This window comes from Trichosurus vulpecula, chromosome 2, assembly GCF_011100635.1.
Source record: "Trichosurus vulpecula isolate mTriVul1 chromosome 2, mTriVul1.pri, whole genome shotgun sequence".
NCBI lineage: Eukaryota > Metazoa > Chordata > Mammalia > Diprotodontia > Phalangeridae > Trichosurus > Trichosurus vulpecula.
Window position 1 is genome coordinate 157,786,172 of NC_050574.1, and position 21,703 is coordinate 157,807,874.

At 36.4% G+C, this 21,703-nt stretch overlaps 1 protein-coding gene across 1 annotated transcript in view; it reads left to right on the forward strand.

Moving 5' to 3' along the window:
* The window catches only part of SLC36A4 (solute carrier family 36 member 4), a 79,119-nt gene that overhangs the window by 32,108 nt on the left and 25,308 nt on the right, over positions 1–21,703 (forward strand). The window contains exons 4-7 of the mRNA XM_036745039.1: positions 2,237–2,325; positions 3,657–3,752; positions 12,080–12,164; positions 20,376–20,600. Coding sequence (XP_036600934.1) covers positions 2,237–2,325; positions 3,657–3,752; positions 12,080–12,164; positions 20,376–20,600 — 495 coding nt within the window. The remainder of the gene's footprint in view (positions 1–2,236; positions 2,326–3,656; positions 3,753–12,079; positions 12,165–20,375; positions 20,601–21,703) is intronic.

Below are 21,703 nucleotides of genomic sequence, written 5' to 3' on the forward strand. Positions count from 1 at the left end.
GTCAGTTTTGATACAATGTTGTATTTCACTAAAATTATGGAAACTATAAATAATAATGCATAAACAAGCTGTGAAAATAAGTAGTTTTAAGTATTTCTTTGCCATTGAATGTTTGCTTGTGGTTCTATATAGTGCCTTGCATAAAGCAGACCATAATTATTGAGCTGAACTGAAGTGAACACTAGACATGTTTAAAACAGTGATAAGTTTTCACCGTGTGCTTGTAACACAGTTTAGATTTCATGAGGCTGAACAGTCTGCCTATCATTTTTGGCAGTGAGTATTGGCCTACAGCTGGCATGGTAAACATATACCTTGTTTGTGCTGCTTACATTGGGACAGTCAAACTATGAGAGCAAATACACATTATCGGGAAATGTATACCGACAAGCGACATATAAAAAGGATGGGAGCAGTTAGACCAAGGGCAGGAAACCTGTGGCCTTGAGGCCAAATGTGGCCTTCTAGGTACTCGGGTGCAGCCCTTTGACTGAGTCTAAGTTTTACAGAACAAATCCTTTTATGAAGGGGATTTGTTCTGTGAAGTTTGGATTCAGTCAAAGGGCCGCACTTGAGGACCTAGAGGCCCACATGTGGCCTCTAGGTCATCCAGCATTAGACTGTTGATTGTTGAATGGTCATGGTAGTTTTACTAAGAAACAAATTACCTGAAATCGTGACTCATGCTGTGTGTGAATTGTGACTCGGGCCCGAGAAAGTTTCAGATTCTGATTATTTATAGATTTATATTTATATTTATAGATTCTGTTTTGTGTGAAATTTGTGGTTCCTTGTGATTTCTGTTAATGGAATTGGAACCATAAAGGATAAACCTTGCCTGTGTGTACTTCAGGCAGAGTGGACGTGTCAGGAAAGGCCTCACTAATCTGTCTATGGGCTGTGACTAGATGAGGTAGTGAATTACTCTCCCTCAGATAGGTATCTGCTAACCTCATGGATAACCTGTGATATAGATTGATCCATATTCTTGGCTATGTTATATATAACCAAAGAGTCTCAGCTGGTCATTTACCTTTTTCAAGGAAAAAGAAGAGGGTACAATAATAGTAGGGCAGCTAGATGGCACGGTGGATAGAGTACTGGGCCTGGAGTCAGGAAGATTCCTCTTCCTGAGTTCAAACCCAGCTTCAGACACTTACTAGTTGTATGACCCTGGACAAGTCACTTAACCCTGTTTGCCTCAGTTTCTACATCTGTAAAATGAGCTGGAAAAGGAAATGACAAACCACTCCTTTTGTATTTTGTCCAGAAAATCCCCCAAAAAGTTCATGAAGAATCAGACTCGACTGAAAAATGACTATAAACAATCATAACACAATAGTAAAGAGAATGTAGTATCCAAGTTATAGTACAGATTATTTGTATTGTAAAACTATATATTTTGTAAATTATAAACATGAACTTTTGTTGCTAAAGAATCATGTTCAACACATGTCAGCTAAAGAGAAAGGTTGTGGTTCTTTGTAATTTAGCATGTAGCTGAACTTTGTGTTTGCTTATTTTAGGGATATTTTGGAAAAATTACCTATGATGTATTGTAATAATATTTGACTTTTGTTTATTGATTGTTTAAAAGTATTATGATCTTACTGTACCAGCGATTTGTCTGACTCATTGGCCTACTCTAATCGAGAGCAACTTTCATTCTTTTGGTTATATGAATAAATATGAAATTGTGAGGATGCTTTGACTGTTTTTCAAAAACTCCTTTTTTTGATTATTGGGAGATTATCTACAATATAGATCTTTAGTCTGATTTTTAAACATGTCTATTAGAAGAGGAAGTAGAGATAGAGAAACGCAGTTTCAGTTGCTTTGGCGTGCATTGCCTCATATACCAGTTTGACACAGTATTCAGCCCTTTTAAGGTGATTTAGCATGAAAATGATCCTACCACGCTGTGGGTCTGTTGGTAGGAGGCTGTGATGTTCTTTGACTTCTCATATGGTTTTGAATAGAATGTACTTTTTAGCCTACATCATTGTATTCCTTTTGTAGATGTACTGTAGGTTGGGATAGCTAATGGGAGATGGACTTAAATATCAGTTAAAATTTTTTTTATGACTTTGAGTTTATTGTCTCATTTAATAAGCTATTTAATCATTCAATTAAACAAATACTTATTAAAATAGTTTTCTCATTGCTTATAAGGCAACTTATATTTGTTTAAAGTTTCCATATTTAAAAATTATGTTTTGATCTTTTTCTTTTACAGCTGGGACCAATCAGTCTTGTGTTTATAGGAATTATATCTGTTCACTGTATGCACATGTTGGTACGTTGCAGTCACTTTCTCTGTCAGAGGTAAATGTGAAGTTGCTCAATCTAGTTCACATATTTGTTAAAGAATTTTAGAACTTTCAGGTAGTCTTTTTTGCTGCTGTATTTTGTAATTAGAAATTATATTTTTATTAACAAAATTGGTTTTTTGTTTATGTCATTCAAATCATGTCATTCAGTTTACCACGCTATAGACATATTATCCTAAGAGAAATAAATGACTTTTCTTTCCAGCTTAACATGAGAAGCAAGAAATAAAAGACAGTAGGAAAGCATGAATTGAACAGTAATACTTACAGTTCTGGTGTAGCAGGCTTCATTTGTCAGTAGCTCTGTTCTGTGTGCCCCATAAGGTCTTGTGTGGGCCTTATTGTAATAATAATAATAATAATAACAACCACCACAAAAATGATAGCTAACATTGATATTAGTGCCTTAAAGTCAGGAAAGGGCTCTGTTGTGGTGGGATTGTGACATAAGCAGCAAAATCATATTTTTGTAAACCATAATGTGCTTTCTGAATGTGTGATCTTCATTTTTTTTCTTTTTTCATGAGTCCAAAATGCCTAATTTGTAGTGGAGCAAAATATTACACAACTGTTGCCTACAAGATCTAGACTATAGTGGTAACTCTGCTACTTAATAAATGTGTGACCTTGGGCAAGTCACTTAAACACTGAGTCTTTTTTTCCTCATCTGTTAACAAAAAAGAACAATAATGTTGTTATAGTTGACTCGCCCACCTCAGAAGATGATTCTGAGGCTAATTTTCTAAATTGAGCTTCTACGTGGAAGGTATTAAAGAACACCGAGTTTACAAACTGATTGATTTGGATTTTGTATATAATAATTGCTGTTAATTTCAGAGATGTGAAATATTTAATGTATAAAGCATAAACTTGGAATTAATATCAACTTAGTTTTAATAGGGATGCGATTTTAACATTTATATCCATGAATATAAAACAATAACTACCTATTAACTGTCATATGTGGTACTTCTTAAGGGAGAAGTGGCATTTTCAAAATTTCCCCCAGCTTATTAATTTCTCTTGAATTGGCATGCGAGAAGCAGCCTAGCATAATGAATTGAGAGTTGGATTCAGGGTCAGGAAGATCTGGGTGCAAGTTTACTCCCGATACTTGATAAGTGATTTGACTTCAAAAATATCAGTTGCAAAACAATCATAGATACACATTAATAAAGATTGTCTCCTCTCCTTGAGTTCTCTTCAGTCACATCCAGCTCCCTCTCCCCCTCAAAATCATTTTATATTGCATTTTGAGGCTTAAAAAATAATAAGAACTTATAGATGCTTAAATTTTTCTTTTACATATTTATTATTACATTTCAGGTTTAAAAAATCTTCATTAGGTTATAGTGACACTGTTTGTTTTGCTATGGAAGTAAGTCCTTGGAATTGCATCCAAAAAAAATCTTCTTTAGGAGGGTGAGTATTTTGTTAATATCTCATTTTATCTGCAAGTACACAGATAGGTTAAGAACCCTTGTGTTAAGCAGACTGTTCCAAAGGCCTCAAGTGCTGTGTGAGGGTATTCTTGCTAGATGACACAGGTGCAGCATCTCCACTTATTCACCATCCATTCACTTTGTCAGCCTGCAGCCTTGCTTCCATCCCCAGGAGTCTGCTCAAGTTGTTCTCTCAAAAATTACCTTCTAATTCTAAAATCCAGTGGTCTTTTTTTCAGTCCTGATCTTCCTTGAGCTCTCAGTATGATTTAATATTGTTGATTACCTACTCTTCCCTGGGCTTTAGAAGCATCACACTTCCTTGGTTTTCCTCCTACATTTCTAACAGTTCATTTTCTGGTTCCTCTTCCTGACTCTTTAAAATTTGTATCCTAAAGTGGTGTTCTAGGACCTGTTCATTTGTTTCTCTAAACTGTCTTCTTTGGCCGCTGCTCACACCGTGAGCTATTATAGCTGAGTATATGTGTGTGTATGTCTGTGTGTCTGTGTGTTTTTGCCTCTGTCTTTGTGTCTCTGTGTGTTTTTACATATAAACACATCACTGACCTCTCTCAGCTTTGGGTCAACATATCCAAATGTTTGACCAACACTTCAAACTCTTCTTGCCCCTAAATAAACTCATTATCTCCCTAAAAGAAGAAATTCTTCAACTGTAAACAATCATATATTTTTAGGGCATCTCATTACCATCTCATTAACTGTTTCACCAAAGACTCTATGTTGTTCAGTGACTTCTTTTTCTGGGGTATGCTAAAGGAGAAGGTGTACTCAATGAAAATCACAGATGCAACACACTTGATTGAATGCATAAACGCATAAAACAGGGCTGTCCAACCTTAGGTTTTTATTGAAACAATAGACAATATATTTTGATTTGCCATTTTAGTGAGAGCTCTGCAATAGCTCGGCTTTGTTTACTAAAGCATTTATGTAAATTTCTGTTCTTGTAAGCAGGCCGCATAAATCGCACTGCTGGCCGCATTTTGGACAGCCCTGGCATAAAGAGTGAATGTGCTAAAATTGATAGCAATGTGGAGTTATTGCATCAAGTTCACATGAATCTTGCAAAGTGCGTCAACCTTAGCATCATAAATGATGGAAATCATATTGAAGATGTTATTTGTTGATATTCCAATTAAATAAAATATTGTCGAAAATTTCACTTCTTAAAAATATGCATTTTTTGCCTATGTGTCCAGACTTTAGGAACACCCCATATGTGTCAGGCACTGGTGCTGAGTACAGGGGTTACAAAGAGAAAGCAAATACAAGCTCTGCTGTCAAGAAGCTTATATTCTAATGGGAGAGACAAACATGAACATAAATAGATATATACAAGCTAAATACAGAGTAGATATAAGATAAACTTAAAGGAGAGGCACTAGTAATGGGGTAACTAGGAAAGGCCTTGAGGAAGCAGCGTTTGAACTGAATCTTAAACCAATTTAGGAATTCAAAGAGGCTGAGGTGAGGAGGGAGAACATTCCAGGCACAGAGGACAGCCACAGTACAGTGGCATTCAGTGGGGAGTTCGAACATCATATGTGAGGACCAGCAAGTCAGCCAGTATAACTGTTGGACCATAGAGTGCGTGGAGGAAAGTAAAGTATCAAGAACACTGGAAAGGTAGTATAGAGTCAAGTTGCAAAGATCTTTAAGTGCCAAATAGGAGAGTTTATTTGATCCTAGAAGTAAAATGTAGCCACAAGAATTTGAGTCAGGAAAGGAGTGTGATGTGGACAGAGCTACACTATAAAAAAATCATTTTGGCAGCAATGTAATGGCAAGACACTTGAGGCAGGGGGACCCGTTAAGGCCATTGCAGTAGCTGAGGCAAGACTTTTCAGGGCCTAAATGTGGTAGTGATAATATGGATGAAGTTCTAGTAACAGAGATTAAAAAGGAGCCTTCAGACAGACAGGAAGACAACCAAGGGAAAGCAGAGAGAGAGTATGGAGAAATGGAGAAATTAGTCAAATGCTACAAAGTATGAGTATTGAAGAAAAGCCATTAGATTTAGCAATTAAGGTATCATTGGTAAGAAAACATGCCCAGAAGGCTTAAATGCTAGGTCACCTAGTAAGTACCCTGTTCAAAGTTATCTAAGTTTCCAGACTTTTACTACAGTACTTTTAGAACCATGCCATGGTGCCTTTCATTGTTGTGTAGCTATTCAGTTTGGTTCAACAAATGTGCATTAAATATTTGCTATGTGTAGAGAATAGTGCTTATTGTTTATGTAGGTAATAAATTGAGAAACAACTCAGTCTCTTTCCTCCAGGACCTTATCAGTCTACTGGGGGATACAGATAATAATGTTGGGTTTTATTTTTTTCTTTTCTAACCAAACATAAACATGGACACAAAAAAAGCTATTATATTTTTGTACATAAAGGACCTTTTCCTCTCTTTGATTTTTTCTTGTGGTATAGGCCTAATAGTGGCATAGTAACACTGTATATTAAAAAGGATCTGAAAAAAATCCAGGAAATAGAGGGTGAAGATATGGTAGAGGGCATTTGGGTAACGACCATTGGAGGCAGAAGTAGATGTGATATTGTCACCAAAGCATACTATAAAACTCCTAGACAGGAAGAAAAGAGATGATGTGATTTCAGATAACATCACAATCCTATCACAGAGGCATGATATAGTAGTCATGGGGGACTTTAATTATCTGGACATCTGTTTGTATGCTTTCTTTCTCTTTCTGTCTGTGTCTCTTTCTTTCACTCATTCTCAGAAGCTACTCATTTCTTGGCTTATCTAAATGATAATTTCATTATTCAAAATGTGGACGAATTAGTTAAGGGGCAACTGCTGTTCTAGACCTGATTCTGACCAGTTAGGAAGAAGTTACTGCTAAAGTATAAATGATGGGAACCTTGGATTGAAATGAACACTCCATCCTAGAATTTTCAAAAGAGAAGAAAGCTAGATGCTGTTTTAAGAGTATACTGTATTGAGGAAGAAATTAAAGATATTGTAGTCATATGAAAAAATGCTATAAATCACTATTGATTAAAGAAATGCAAATCAAAACAATTCTTAGGTACCACATCTCACCTGTCAGATTGGCTAACATGACAAAACAGGAAAATCATAAATGCTGGAGAGGTTGTGGGAAAATTGGAATACTGATGCATTGTTGGTGGAGTTGTGAACTGATCCAGTCATTCTGGAGAGTAATTTGGAACTTTGCCCAAAGGGCTATAAAAATGAGCATACCCTTTGACTCAGCAATACCACTTCTAGGGCTGTATCCCAAAGAAATCATGCAAGTGGGAAAAGGACCTGTATATTCAAAAATATTTATAGCAGATCTTTTTTGGTGGCAAAGAATTGGAAATCAAGGGGATGCCCATCAATTGGGGAATGGCTAAACAAGTTGTGGTATATGAATGTAATGGAATACTATTGTGCTATAAGAAATGAGGAGCAGACGGACTTCATAAGAACCTGGAAAGACTTATATGATCTGATGCTGAGTGAGGGGAGCAGAACCAGGAGAACATTATACACGACTACAGACACATGGTGTCTGTGATGACTAACTTTGATAGACTTGGCTCTTAGCAATGCAAGGTTCTAAGACAGTTCCAAAAGACTCATGATGGAAAAATCAATTCACATCCAGAGAAAGAATTACGGAGTCTGGGGCAGCTAGGTGGCACAGTGAGTAGAGCACCAGCCCTGGAGTCAGGAGGACCTGAGTTCAAATCCAGCCTCAGACACTTGACACACTTACTAGCTGTGTGACCTTGGGCAAGGTACTTAAGCCCAATTGCCCTGCCTTCTCCCCTCAAAAAAAATTACAGAGTCCGAATGCAGATTGAAGCAAACTATTTGCTTTCTTTTTTTGTTTGTTTCTGTTTTGTTTCTTCTTTCTTGTGATTCATTCCTTTGGTTATAGTTCTTTACAACTTGACTGTTGTGAAAATATGTTTAATGTGAAGGTATATGTAGAACCTATATCAGATTGCATGCCATCTTGGGTGGGGGGAGAAAATTTGAAACTCAAAAACTTGAGGAACTGAATGTTGTAAACTAAAACTAAAAATAAATTAATTAATAAAAAAGTGTACTTTTTTAGGAGAAAGATATTAAAGAGTTCCGAGGAAACATTGGGAAGATCCCATGAACTAAAATTCATCAGGAGAAGACAGCTCAGAAGGGATAGGAAATTTTCAACAATGAAAATCTGAAGGCACAAACAAAAACAATTTGACTGAGGAAGAAAATGGGGAGTTAGATTTTTTTAAAGATGTGTAAAAGATAGATTTAAGCATAAATATTGAAAGATGAATACAACAAGGTGGGATAGTCCTGTAAGAATAGTGTCAGCAGTTTGAAAGCTCAGAATTAACTGAGGCTGACAAGTTCTAAGCACAACAAAAAAGGTTTTCTTGGGGTTGAGGATGGGGGAAATTGAAGAAAGAAAAGGCTATAAAGGGCAGATGAGGTAATAACAACAACAGACAATGGAAAGAAGGCAGAAATATTCAATTCTTCTGTTTTTTCTCCCATGGAAAATTGTTTTTGGATTGGAAATGACAGAACAAAATTGACTATGGGGAATTTGTACTAGAAATAAGTAAGAAGATAGAAAGAGAGGACCTAGCTGTAAACTTAAGAGTTCAAAATGCCAGGCCCAGAAAAATCACATCCTACAGTACTGAAAAAACTAATAGATGTGATTGCTGAGCTATCAACAATTATTTTTGAAAGATTGTAGAAAACAGGAGAGCTGCTGCAGGAATGGAGAAAAGCAAACAGCATTCATATTTTCAAAAAAGGGAAAAGGGTCTGCAGGTTATATGCCAGTGAACTTGACTCCATTTCCTTGTAAACTTCTGGAAAATGTTACTAAAGGGATGGTTAGTAAATATTGAGAAAAAAAAAGGGGTGCAGTAGTCACAAAGAGTTAGCATGGCTTCATGAAATCAGCTCATGCCAAATTAGCCTCATTTCTTTTAGATCAAGGGATTGCTGTAGGTATAATTTACCTAGATTTTAGCAGGTCATTTGACAAAGTCACTCATCTGCTATTCTTGTGAGGCTGAGAGCTAAACAGTACCACATTTAGATATATTTGTAAGTATACGTGCAATATAGTTATTGTGGTTTGATGTCAACTTTGGAAGGAGTTTTCTAGTGGAATGCCCCAGGGATCTAAGTATAGCTTTACTTTGTTGAACATTTTTATCAGTGACTTGGATAAAGGCATAGATTATAGGCTTATTTGTATGAATATTTGCTGATGTCTCAAAACTAGCTTGGATAATTAAGACTTTGGATGACAAGTCAGATTCCAAAACATCTCAATAGTTTTGAACCTAAACCTAGTAAGATGGAATTTAATAGGAATAAACTCTGAACATTTCAAAAAATCATTTTATATAAATACATTCAAAAATTAATTTTTAAAAGTCCAAGAGGGAAAAGGCATGACTAGATAGCACTTTACCTAAAAAAGATCCAGGGCTTTTAGTGAACTGTAAAATCAATGTGATAACTAAAAAAAGCTGAATCCACCAAGCTGTCTCGTGTTTACTTTGACTACATTAAGAGAGACATAGGGCTCAGAATGTAGAAGCTGATAGGCCTGCTGTACTCCACCTTCATTAAACCATATCTGGAATGTATGTTGTTCAGTTCTGTATACCATGTTTTAGGATGAACATAATAAGCAATAGAACATCCTGAGAAGAGTAAGCAGGATGATGAAGAGCCATAAGATTATGCCCTATGAGGATATGGTTGATAGGATTTAGCCTGGAGAAGACTTACAGCCTGGAGAATGCCTCGAGGCCATATGTGGACCTCTAGGTCCTCAAGTGTGACCCTTTGAATCCAAACTTCACAGAACAAATCCCTTAATTAACTGTGAAGTTTGGATTCAGTAAAGAGCCACACTTGAGGCTGCACATGTGGCCCCGAGGCTGCAAGTTCCCCACCCCTGGTAGCCTGAAGAATTACTGGGGGTATTATAGCTATTGTCAGGTATTTGAAAAGCTGTCATATGGAAGAGGGATGACTTACTCTGCTTTGCTGCAGAAGATAGAATTAGAACTTGTAGAGAGGCACATTTTTACTGTAAATAATTTCTAGTAATTAGATCTAGAAATGGACCAGCTGTCTCAGGAGGCAGTGGGCACCACTACACTATCACTAAAGGTTTTCTAGTAAAGTCTGCATGATTAGGTGTGTTGTAGAGTGAGTTTTGTTCTTGGATTTATAGCTGCTATGCTCCATTCCACTTTGGAGATTCTTAACCATTCCTTTTTAAAACACAACTCAGATTCTGAATTCAGAAAGTTTTTCTTGATGATCCGTATTCAGTAATGACCTTTCTTCTCTCAGACTTAACATAACATTTTAGTTTTATTTTCATTTTGTGCCTTTTTACATGTTATGGTTATTTGTGGCATACTCTGTTTTCCTACTGGACTATAACACAGAATTCCTTTCTGTCTAAACTTTGTATCTGAACATGGTATTTTGTTCACAGTGTGAAGAGCGCCAGGAGCTATATGTGTCTCTAATTACTCAGCCTTTATGTAACCCTGGGCAAACTATAGTAATTTGTGCTAGGACAGTGCAACGGTTCTGGGAGATCTAAAATCTGATAAGACCTCATTCTCTCAGACTTATATTGTATAGAATGAAACCAGATGTTCTGATAGAGGAAACTTAAATATCTAAATTAATATGCATAGTTTATACTTTATTGTATTTTAAAGAATAGAATAATTAGAGAAGTGTTACTCTGAACTTAAAAGTTAGAAAATAATAAATTACAAAAGAAGATAGTATGTCCTAGGAACTTTATATCACAACCCGAGCTTTGCCACTTATATCCTATATAAACTAACTTGAATCATCTTAACCTAGGTATTTCTTGGCTACTTTAAAGTGTAATTGTTTACTTTTTGGAGGATCTTGAGAATATTTAATAAAAATCATGGTGAAGCCATTAGGTGAAAAATACAGTTTACATATTTAATATTATTCTTCTTAACATCTTTTTTAGGTTAAATATGTTAAACAATGCCCAGTGCTATTGTATCACTGGGGTGGAGTTGAGGAAAGATGGACAAGTGATATTTAGGTTAGATACCATGCAGTGTTTCCCCATTTAATGTTCTAGGTCTGCACAGAAGTGTGGGTATCAATTGATTAATTTGATTAATACTGGGATAACAAGAGATTTCTGGGGTATATTCACTTAATCTGAACCAGAAATAAATCTATAAAATTGACAGGAAGACATTGAGTACATCATAGTCGAAACTTGAAATATGTTAGGGCTAGGAATATTTGGGCATGGGATAGGCCTTGGTCTTAGTTATTCAGGGGAGTGGTTGGTTCTTGATGCCTCATTACTATTAGTGGTAGTTAGGCCACTAGTTAGGCATGGTATTTCCCTGCCTTGGCTAAGTTACCATGTTCAAGCAGCAGAGGCTGAACTTGGCACCCAATCAACTCTGGTAAGTAAGAGGCCCTCCATGGATGGATGACCCAGGGGTGTGCTAACAGCAGAATGAGAGTGGATAGCTCAGCAGCCATTCATACTCAGGTCATTCTGTCTGCCACTACATCTGTGACTTTGGTCACACAACTTATCCTTTTGGGGCTTCAGTTCTCTCACCTGCCAAATGTGGAACTTGAACTAGATGATGTCTAGGTGGTGCCCTGCTCTGACTCTGTAGTCCCAGGCGTCCTTGTGCCTTTGGAGACTGCACAGGACATCCTCTGTGATGATGGAGGATTTTTTTCTCCCTTCACAGCCATCAGAGTACAGTTACTCTTTTTAGTCGTGTTTATCAGGTAATCTTACCATTGTATCCTGGATTTAGAGCTAGCTACAAGGGGAAGTCATCCATTTGAAAACCCCTCATTTTACAGATGAGGAAACTGAGGTCTAGAGAGATGAAATGGCTTATGCAGCTGCTGGTGGTAACAGCTGGGCTTAGAAGCATGCTGCTTCTTAATGTAAGCCTATGATATTCTTGGAAGAGCTTTGCCTTACTGAGGCATGTGCCTTTTTGGAGGGAGAGGGAATTATCAACACATACAGCAGGGTCTTTTATTCTCTTTCTTTAATTCATTTGTAAATTGTAAATGTCTATACATTATAGAAAGTAGATATTTTAATTCTGTTCCTTACTGTCACTTGGGAAAAATAAAAATATTTTATTTCAAATTTATTAGCATGCTTTATAAAAAGGGTAAAAATTTGTCATTTTAGGAGGATGACCTTAAATTGTATGTATCTATTTTCAGGAATATTGTGGACATTTTTCTGGTGATAACACAGCTGGGATTCTGTAGTGCTTACATTGTCTTCTTAGCTGAGAATGTGAAGCAAGTGAGTATTTTTCTTCCAATTATTGAGACACTTTTCCACATTTATCTTTATTTACCATTATCTTTCCCTCTGTAGAAATTCCATTTTATTGTGGAAATGTTTTTATTTCATGGAGAGTGCTACTTTATTGCTTTCCCTTAGGCTTCCCTTCTGCAAGTTGGTCTCCAACTTTCTGAGTTTAAATGGTCTGTTAGTTCTCTTGCCTTGTCATCATTGACTCCTCTCTCTTGTCAGGTCAGAACATAAAATTGATTCTTCTTATAGCATCATAAATATAAGGCTGGAAGGGACCTCAGAGGTTATCTAGTCCTTTGGGTTTGATGTCTCAGAGCCCCATACCAAAAGATTCTGGGAGCATATTTCTTTGAGTAAACATCTGAAGAGAATGTTGCTAGGTTTCACTTGAAAAAGGGAAAGTAAAGGAGTGGACATCAGTAGGACTGGAGGATTATTGGATATAAATAGGTACTATCCCCATCAAAGTGTGGCAGTTTTCGGTAGTTCTCCTTTATGTTGGGATATTGTTTCAGGTTGACTCTAAGGGGTCTTCAGCCTTGGTAGAGACTGACTGCCTATTTGGGCAAACATGCCAAGCACTGAAGTTGGAGCTCTACCCCAAAAAATGCCAAACCACATTCCTTTGTAACTGGTAGGTAGTCTTTATTATTATTATTATCTTCTTTTTTGTTATTGTCATCATTATCAGTTATAAGTTTTAGTTATGTATTAGGTGCTTAAGAAATGTTGATTGATGGACATATGTATGGTGTAGTAGCAAGTGCTATATAGAATAATACATGGTTTCTCACCTTTTAGATACTTACGATGTAAAGCGTAAACATGAACATGTTTATGAAAGGATATACCTTATGTAAGATTTTACATATTACATTTAACTGTGTTCTTTTTAAATCTAAAGCCTAACATTCCTAAATAACAAGGCACCTAGTTTAGGATTTTCAAATTGGAATGGACCTTTGAGATCATCTAGTCTAACTGTCACATTTTACATATGAGAAACTAAGGCCCAGACGTGTGGGTTATGTGCATTATCTTGGTCTTGGTAACTCACCTGGTTAGTGATAGAAACGCCAGAACCCTCTTTGGCTGATTCCAGGCCAGCATTTTTCCTATTATATTTTTTTTTAGTACACAGTATTATGTCTGTATCTGGCTGAGTTACTTTTTATTGAATGAGTTTTGCTCTTCCCAGCCTTGTTTCCCTTGTGTAAGCTTTTATAGCTGAGCCTTCTCCTGCACTAGCTATACCTGTCTTTGTCCAGGAAGCCTCACCCAGGTCTTCTTTGTCCTTCACCAAGATTTTCTTTAGCCTGGCTTTTCTTTGCTAAAGCTGTATTGCATGCTCCTACCGAAAGAATATTGGCAACAGTGGAGCCACGATCTTCCTTTCTTTACCTAGAATTACAGCAAACATTACTTTGATAGCTGAGCTCACTAAGTTGTTTGGTCCACTTCGCGCCCTAGCCAGGGTTCCTTTGCACCAAGCACGGAAGCTGCTCCAGCTTTTAGTGGGGTCCCAGACACAGAAGCTGGCTTGTGGGGCAGGGCCATGTGGTGCTCCCCAGGGCAGGGAGAGATCGATGGAATGGCCCACTTACAGACAGCAAGACCTCTCTGTATATATATACACTCATGTATTTGTGCTTTATGAAAGAGTACGAGACAGTGAGGTGGTCAAATAAAAAACCATGTAGAATGGTAATATATATGTACATTTATTAACTTAGTCTAGATCTGTAATTTAATCAGTGAGTACAATGCCTCTGCCAATACAAACGGGTAGCTTCTCTGCACCTTTGAGTCTTAAGGAGGTGCCTACAGTATTGAGAGTAAAAGTGACTAATCCAGAGCCATAGAGCTAGTGTGTTCCGGGGCGGGGGAGGGGGGCTGCTCTCCAGATCTTCTGGGTTCTAGGTTCCAGTCCTGGCACTTGTCATGCAGTTTGCTCCATCACAGTGAACAATAAAGGTCTGGAGGCCTCAATTATTTCAAACTACCCTCAGCCGTTAAATGGGCAAGGTACCTGGTTCACCGAGGTGGAGCTGGTCATAATAAGTAGAGTGGTCTGGTGTGGCTAAGTCAGCCTGGTGCTGTCAGATGAACTGACCCCTTATCAATAACACCATACCACACTACCTCCCACATTTTTATATCCATATATGTAAATCATTTTGTGTATGTGTGTGTATAAGAGCAAATATATAGGGTGATACACGTAGAGAGGGAGATACATGTTTGTACACACACATACACAGGGTCTCCAAAAAGTCTTTGTATGCCATAAATTAAGACTAAAGAGAGAATGGTTTTAGGAGGGAAGAGTAAGTAAACCCCATTTGGATAAAGATCAATAGAGCCAAAAATGGAAATGATATTGTCACACAGAACTGGGTAAGAAGAAATACATGAGGAATTTGATAAATAAATCACCAGCCTGGCATGGCAAAACATCCTATACTAATGATGAGGGGAATTTCATTATACAGACATCTGCTGGAGTTGTCACTGTGCCTAAAGCAGAGCAGCTAATAATATATTGGTTTTCTTTGGGAGACAACAGAGAATCCTGTTATTTTGGACTAATTTTGAACAAAAAGGAAGTGAAAAGGAAGTAGAACTTGGAAGACATCAGTCCGTCTTAGAATTGGAGATAGAGCTGCAGGAAAGGAAATCCTTTCTCTTTCATGCCTCTTAGATTTGGGAGAGCAGACTTCACAGGTTTAGTGAAACTTTCCAAAAAGAGAAAGAATGGAATCTTCAGTATATAAGCCTTTGATTTCAACTTGGCAAAATTCTAGAAGGTATAATTAAAGGTATGGTTAAGGAACATGTAGGGGTAATGACAGCATGCCAGCATGGCTTCATCAAGTCAAGCTACACTCAGTTGTATTGACAGGGTGACTAGAATGGAAAGAGGCATTGTGGCACTGCAGCTAGGAAGCTGAGTTTGGAATCAGAAAGCATTAGGTTTAAGTTCTATTAATTAAATTTAGAGGCAAAAACAATAAATTCACTTACCCAGTCACAGTTCTCTAAGACTTATCTATTAAGTATGCATGGCTTGTGATCTGTGTTGGTGATAGTAGGTCCGAAACTGACAGACTCCCAGATCCTTAATATGTTGTTACAAAACTATCAAGAAAATACTATAGATATGGTTTGCCTGTATCTTAGCAGAATGTTTAATAGAGGCTCTTATGCCCTTCTTGGGGACAAGATGGAGAGCTGTGAGCTGGTTAATATTAGTACAGTCAGGTGGATTCTCAACTGAACAAACAACTGGACCCACAGGTGGCAATAAGATGTTACCTCAGAGGAAGGTCTCTGGGGAGGGAACACCTTAGGTATCCGGCCTTGGCCTCATGCCATCTAATATTTTTAATCAATGACCTGGATCAAGGCATAACTGATAGGCTTATCAAATAAGCAAATAACAAAAAACCAGGAAGCACAGCTCATATATTGGAATGACAGAATCAGGATACCACACGAGAACACTGTACTGAATCTAACAAAATAATATTTAATACTGACAAAGTGTAAACTGGTTTAAAATGATCTCTACAAATATGAGATGGGGTGGTGTTGCTAGATTGCATTTTGTCTCAGAAAGATATGGGGGTTTTAGTAGACTGCAACCACAGTATGAATCACGAGTCAGCAGTTCTTGAATGCTACTGTGTACCAGGTATTGTGCTAAGTACGAGGATTGCAAAACCAAACAGTTGCCCTCAAAGAGATTACATTTTTACAAGGGAGACAATCTTTACATGTATAAGTCTATACAGAATATATACAAAATGAATACGAGATAGTTTTGAGAGGAAGGTTAGTTGTAGTTGAGGTAGTGTGAAATCAGGGATGAGATCAGAAGGGACCAAGGATGTGTCGGACAAAAAAGCTAATGGAATCTTCAGCAACTTCAAGATAGACGTAGCGTCCAGGGCTAGGGAAGTGATATTCCTGTTTCCATAATCAGACTATATCTTGACTGTTGTGGTCAATTCAGGGTGCCACACTGTAGGAAGGTTATTCATTAGCCAGAGAGCATCCAGTAGTGGTCAGCCAGGATAGTGAAAGATCTTGTGTTTATGCTACAGGCAGAATGGTCAAATAAACTAGGGAGATTTAATCTAGAGAAGAAAACACTTTAGTCAGGGTTTGAAGGGATGGTTATGATAACTATGTTCAAGTATTGGAAGGGTTGTCATGTGGAAGAAAGATTAGACTTGTTCTCTCTCTAGGGCAAAATTAAGTGGAAGTTGTGAAGAGGCAATTTAAATAGGAGGTAAAGAAAAATCTTCACAATTATAGTCTTGCCAACATGGAAGGGACTGGCTGCCCTAGAAGGCATGAATTTCCTCTGCCTGTAGTCTCTCTAAACTAAGGCTGGATGATCACTTGGAGGTATTGAAGAAGAGATTCTAATACAAGTTGAACTAAATAGCCTCTGAGGTCCCCTCTAATTCTGAATTTTATGTGATTTCCTAATTAGGTTTCTGATTGGGATAATTTGTTAACTGAAGTAAGCTTACATATCTCCATTAATATTACTTGTTGAAAAAACTTTCATTTCTATAAATACATTCACAATTCACAAGTCTTTATTTTTGGCAGGATCATAGTTTGAATATTTGCATATTGATACTTATTTTTTTTTTTTTTTTTGCTTTTTGGCAGGGCAATTGGGGTTAAGTGACCTGCCCAAGGTCACACAGCTAGTACATGTGTCAAGTGTCTGAGGCCGGATTTGAACCCAGGGCCTCCTGACTCCAGGGCCGGTGCTCTACTGACTGCGCCACCTAGCTGCCCCTATATTGATACTTATGATAAAGGCATAAGCATTACTTAATCTTATGAACAACTATGTTTCATAATAGAATTACAAATAAGACCTCAATTAATAGAGCTATTTTTCCCATTTTACATATATAGCACTATAAAACTTACAGATTTAATGTAATGGAGAATTTAATAAAAGGTATGTTATTTATAAACTTTAGTACTAGTGACTATTTTTGAATGATAAAGGAATTATTCTTTTAAAAATTCAACTAATTTCCATTTATTATAAGAAAAGGGCTTTGCAGAAGGCTTTCTTCAGTATATAGAGAAGTGTAAGTACTTCCAAAGCATCATTGGACAGAGTATACCGTCAAAACTGGAAAAAATTAATAAAGTAATGATAAATAGATTCAACTAAGCAGAGCACGTGGAGGAAAAGATCAAAAATTTTTCCCCCTGTAGAAAAACTCATGAGGACTTAATAACAGCTGACTTAGAACTATCAGGCACCCTGCATGACTTTCTCACCCCTATCTCATACTTTTCCCCTCACCTGTTCCTCCTTACATTGTAGGTGATGATTCAGAAATTCTTCGTTTTATCTTTTTGCTTTCTCATCTGCATACCTCTGCTAATGCCATTGACTACACCTGAAATACTCACTTTGTTCCACTCCCAAGCTGTGTTTATTAAACTTATTTTCATTCTTTAAAGCTCAGCCCAAAGGCCACCTCAGTCATTAAGCCCTACTCCCATGTCGGAGCTAATAGCAACCTATTTGTACTTCTCCTAATTTACATTATCGTACGTGTATATTCCATCACCTCTACTAGATTATAAACTCCTCAAGGGCAAGGACTGTGCCTTATTTAACTTGGTATCTCTCTGGTGCCTAGTACGACATTGCATGTTGTAGGTGCGTGTTGTTGGTTATTGTTGTTTGTCCTTTATTCTCAAAGAGGACCACGACATTAGGAAGGTGATGCCATGACATGCAAGTGAATTGAATTTTAGTGAGCGAGGCTGTGCAAAGTCACCAGCCTCACTTTCTCTTCTGGAGCCATGTGGATCCAGTGGCAAGATATAAATCAGGACAACTGGAGATTGCCCTGGATGCAATGGGAGACCTTAGCCTTTCTAAGCTAAGGTCTTTCCTGAGTCTCAGTTCGACTGAGGAAATGCCTATTAAGTGATTAAGGCTATGAAAGAAATGAGACAAAGAATGGTCTCCTTTACCTAGTTAAAAAAAAAATCAATCTGGGAGGGGAAGATCCTCAGGATTTCTGGCCAAACAACTTGCAAATCATGGCATCACCTTCTTGTGTGTGTGTGTGTGTGTGTGTGTGTGTGTGTGTGTATGTATATGTATGTATGTAGGTGTATGTGTGTATATATGTGCGTGTGTATGCATATATGTATATATGTATAGTAGATGGCATGGGGCTAAAGATACTTGATATATATAGCTCCACAAACATATGACATATATATACATATACATACACATATACACACATATATACATATAGCTCCACATATCGTATATATTTCTTACCCAAGGTAAAACGTTGAAATGAACACACACACACACACACACACACACACACACACACACACACATATTTTATATAACCAACCAACCTCTGACTGTAGAGGGCACCAAAGAATACAAATGGTTACCTAAAGCTGGGTCCAGGTATGTCTCTGTATTGTTTTCATTGTTTAGGTTATTTATATAAGTATCTTTATGAGTTTTGTGAAGTAACCCAGTACATTAAAAGGAATTTGTGACAGATCCACTGTTAGACTTCCTGATACTTCAGGCTTCTGATTGGCCAGTTTAGCCATCAAAATGTAATGGAAAGCTCACCAGAAAACAGCAGCTTGGTAGGCAGCCTTAACTTTTAGAGCAAGTCACTTAACTTTTCTAGATTTATATAGTGATGGCATAAATACTAAATGATCTCCATGCTCCCTTCCAGTTCCCTCATTCTTAGTTTTAAAGTTACGTTCCTTATTGAAGTTTTCCTCATTAGTATGCAGTTGTAATGGTTATTTTAGGATTATTGCAGCATAATGCTTTGCTACCTATAAAGCTCTAAATAATTGGGTTACTTTGCAAGTCAAATAAATAAAAGTAATATGAAAATAAAAGCTAAGTGCTATGAATTAATAATGTTATTTCTATTCCACTTAAATATACATTTAATTTTGGAAGGATATTTTGTAAGCCAGAGCCAGTGTGGTTTATGGTATGGATTGCTGGACTTAAAGACAGAAATACCTAGGTTCAAATCTCACCTCTCACACTTATTAGTTGGGTGACCACAGACAAGTCACTTAACCTCAGGGAGCCTTAGGCAATTCTCTAAACTTAGTTTACCGGGACAGGTTTTTAATTTTCTGACTAATCGATCATTTATAGAGTCATAGACTCTGTCAGAGATATAAGGGAGCTTGCAGGTGATCTAAATCAAGACAGGAGGGGAAAGGATTTGGCAGATTTATTTTAGTGGTATTTAAACTTAGTATGGTCTGCTCCAAGTAACATTTTTGTTAAAAATATTTCCGAAGTTGTATGGTAGTCCTTTCGTATTTCATTGTCAGTATTTTAGTGTGGGCAATAAGATGGCATTAAATTCATAAGAGTAATTGCACTTACCAAAAAACTGAAAAATTATTATAGTTGAAGACTAATTATTTTAAAAATGATAATTGACTTTTTTTGTAAAATAGTTTACATGCTCCAGGTTTAAAGTGAAATCATCAAGTACTTACTACTTAGTGTGGTGCCATACATTGAGTTCTTGATGTAATTATTGAATATAATTTGAAATCGTTTAATAAATGGTAGATTGTGATTTTTAAAATAATTTACTTTGGCACATTATGTTACTGAAAAATAATTACAACTTGCATATTAAATACTAGAAGAGATAAATAGGCTTTTGAAGGTTGGATCCATACAATATTTTATGTTCCAAATAAACATGTTCCAAATGCACATCAAGTCTTATTAGAGTTCAAAAGCACATGTGGTGCTTCATGAAGTTTCAAAATGAATGAATCAATTCATCCTAAAAACAATTTTATTGTACTTAATTTTCATAATAAGAAAAAATAATTATTTTTTGAAATAAAGAGTTCCTGCTAGAATTAAGAAAAATATATTTGATTATATATGCTTCTGGGAGGTTTGTGTTCTTAAAATGATGCTACTATGTTTTTTTCACCTAAAGATTACTATAAATAATTATTGTAAAGGGTACTATAGGTTGTTGATTTCTCTATACCTCCTTTTTGTTATCTTAGCCAGATTTTTTAATGTGTAAAATTGAGTAGATAATAAAATCTAAAAAATTTTTTCTCTATATTTTTTCCTTTTTCCCTCTAATCCTATTATAGATTCATGAAGGAATTTCAGAGAAGGTGTTCTCTCTGAATGGTACTGATGAAGCAACTCTATATGAGAGAAGAAGTGTTGACCTAAGGATGTATATGCTTTGCTTTCTCCCATTTATATTTCTTTTGGTCCTTGTTCGTGAACTAAAGAGCTTGTCCGTGCTTTCACTCCTTGCCAATCTTTCCATGGCCGTCAGTCTTATAATAATCTACCAATACGTTATTAGAGTAAGTATAACACATCTTAAACTATTATGTGTTTTTAATTGTTACTTTAAAAAATACTGCAAATAACCTAGAAATTATAAAAATATTTTATGATTTTTATACCATCCCATTTTTAAAGGATGGGTTTTGATGATAGATGATTCCGCCAAATTTTATTTTTTCCTGACTATTTTATTTCATACTAATAATACAGGCTTGAATACTAATACCACTTTACTTCAGATCCCCAGTTACTCTTGACTCAATTATTGCATTATTTAAACATTTTTTTTATAATATGTTCCATCTCCCCAGAAAAATTCTAAGTTTCTTGATGATCATAGCATATATTTTTTCTCTTAGTGTTTTGCACATAAAAAAGCAGAGCTGGAAGGGGATTTTAGGGATTGTTCAGGACAATTTTCTCATTTTACAGAGGAAGACAACACTTAATAATATATAGTCTTTTCATTAATGGGTGCTAAGTAAACATTTAAGCTTCATAAAAATTTTGTGTAAGTCATAAAGCATTTACTGAATCCCATAGCTTCTACTTTACTTTATTTCATTATTTTACAAAAATGCAGTTTAAAATTGGTAGCAAAAGTCAGATAAGGTTTACACAGTTATGTATCACATAATTACATATTATATATTACATATGTCTATTACATTTACCCTTTAGCTAGATATAGAAATTTTTGCAGTACTTTAAAAGTATTTCTGTTGGGAAATTTACAGAGGCAAACTTAGATTTCATGTAAGGAAAAACTTGTTAATAATCAGACCTATCCAAAAGTATAAAGGGCTATCTTAGGAGGGAACAAGTTCCCTTCATGGGAGATCGTTAAGCAAAGACTCGAAGAATGATCACCTACCATATATGATGTAATGAAGATTTTTGTTCAGGTACATGTCGAATTAGATGACTTCTGAGGTTCTTTCCAGTTTTACCCTTACTGGCACTACCCTTCCAGTGATTTTATAATTTTCCAAATCCAAAATTCCACTTTCATTTTCTTGAAAGAAATTACATAGGGCAACTCACAGGCCAGGTGAGATCTTATTGGATCCATACTGGTTTCTCATAATTTTTTAATCTAAGGACCTCTAAGCATCAACTC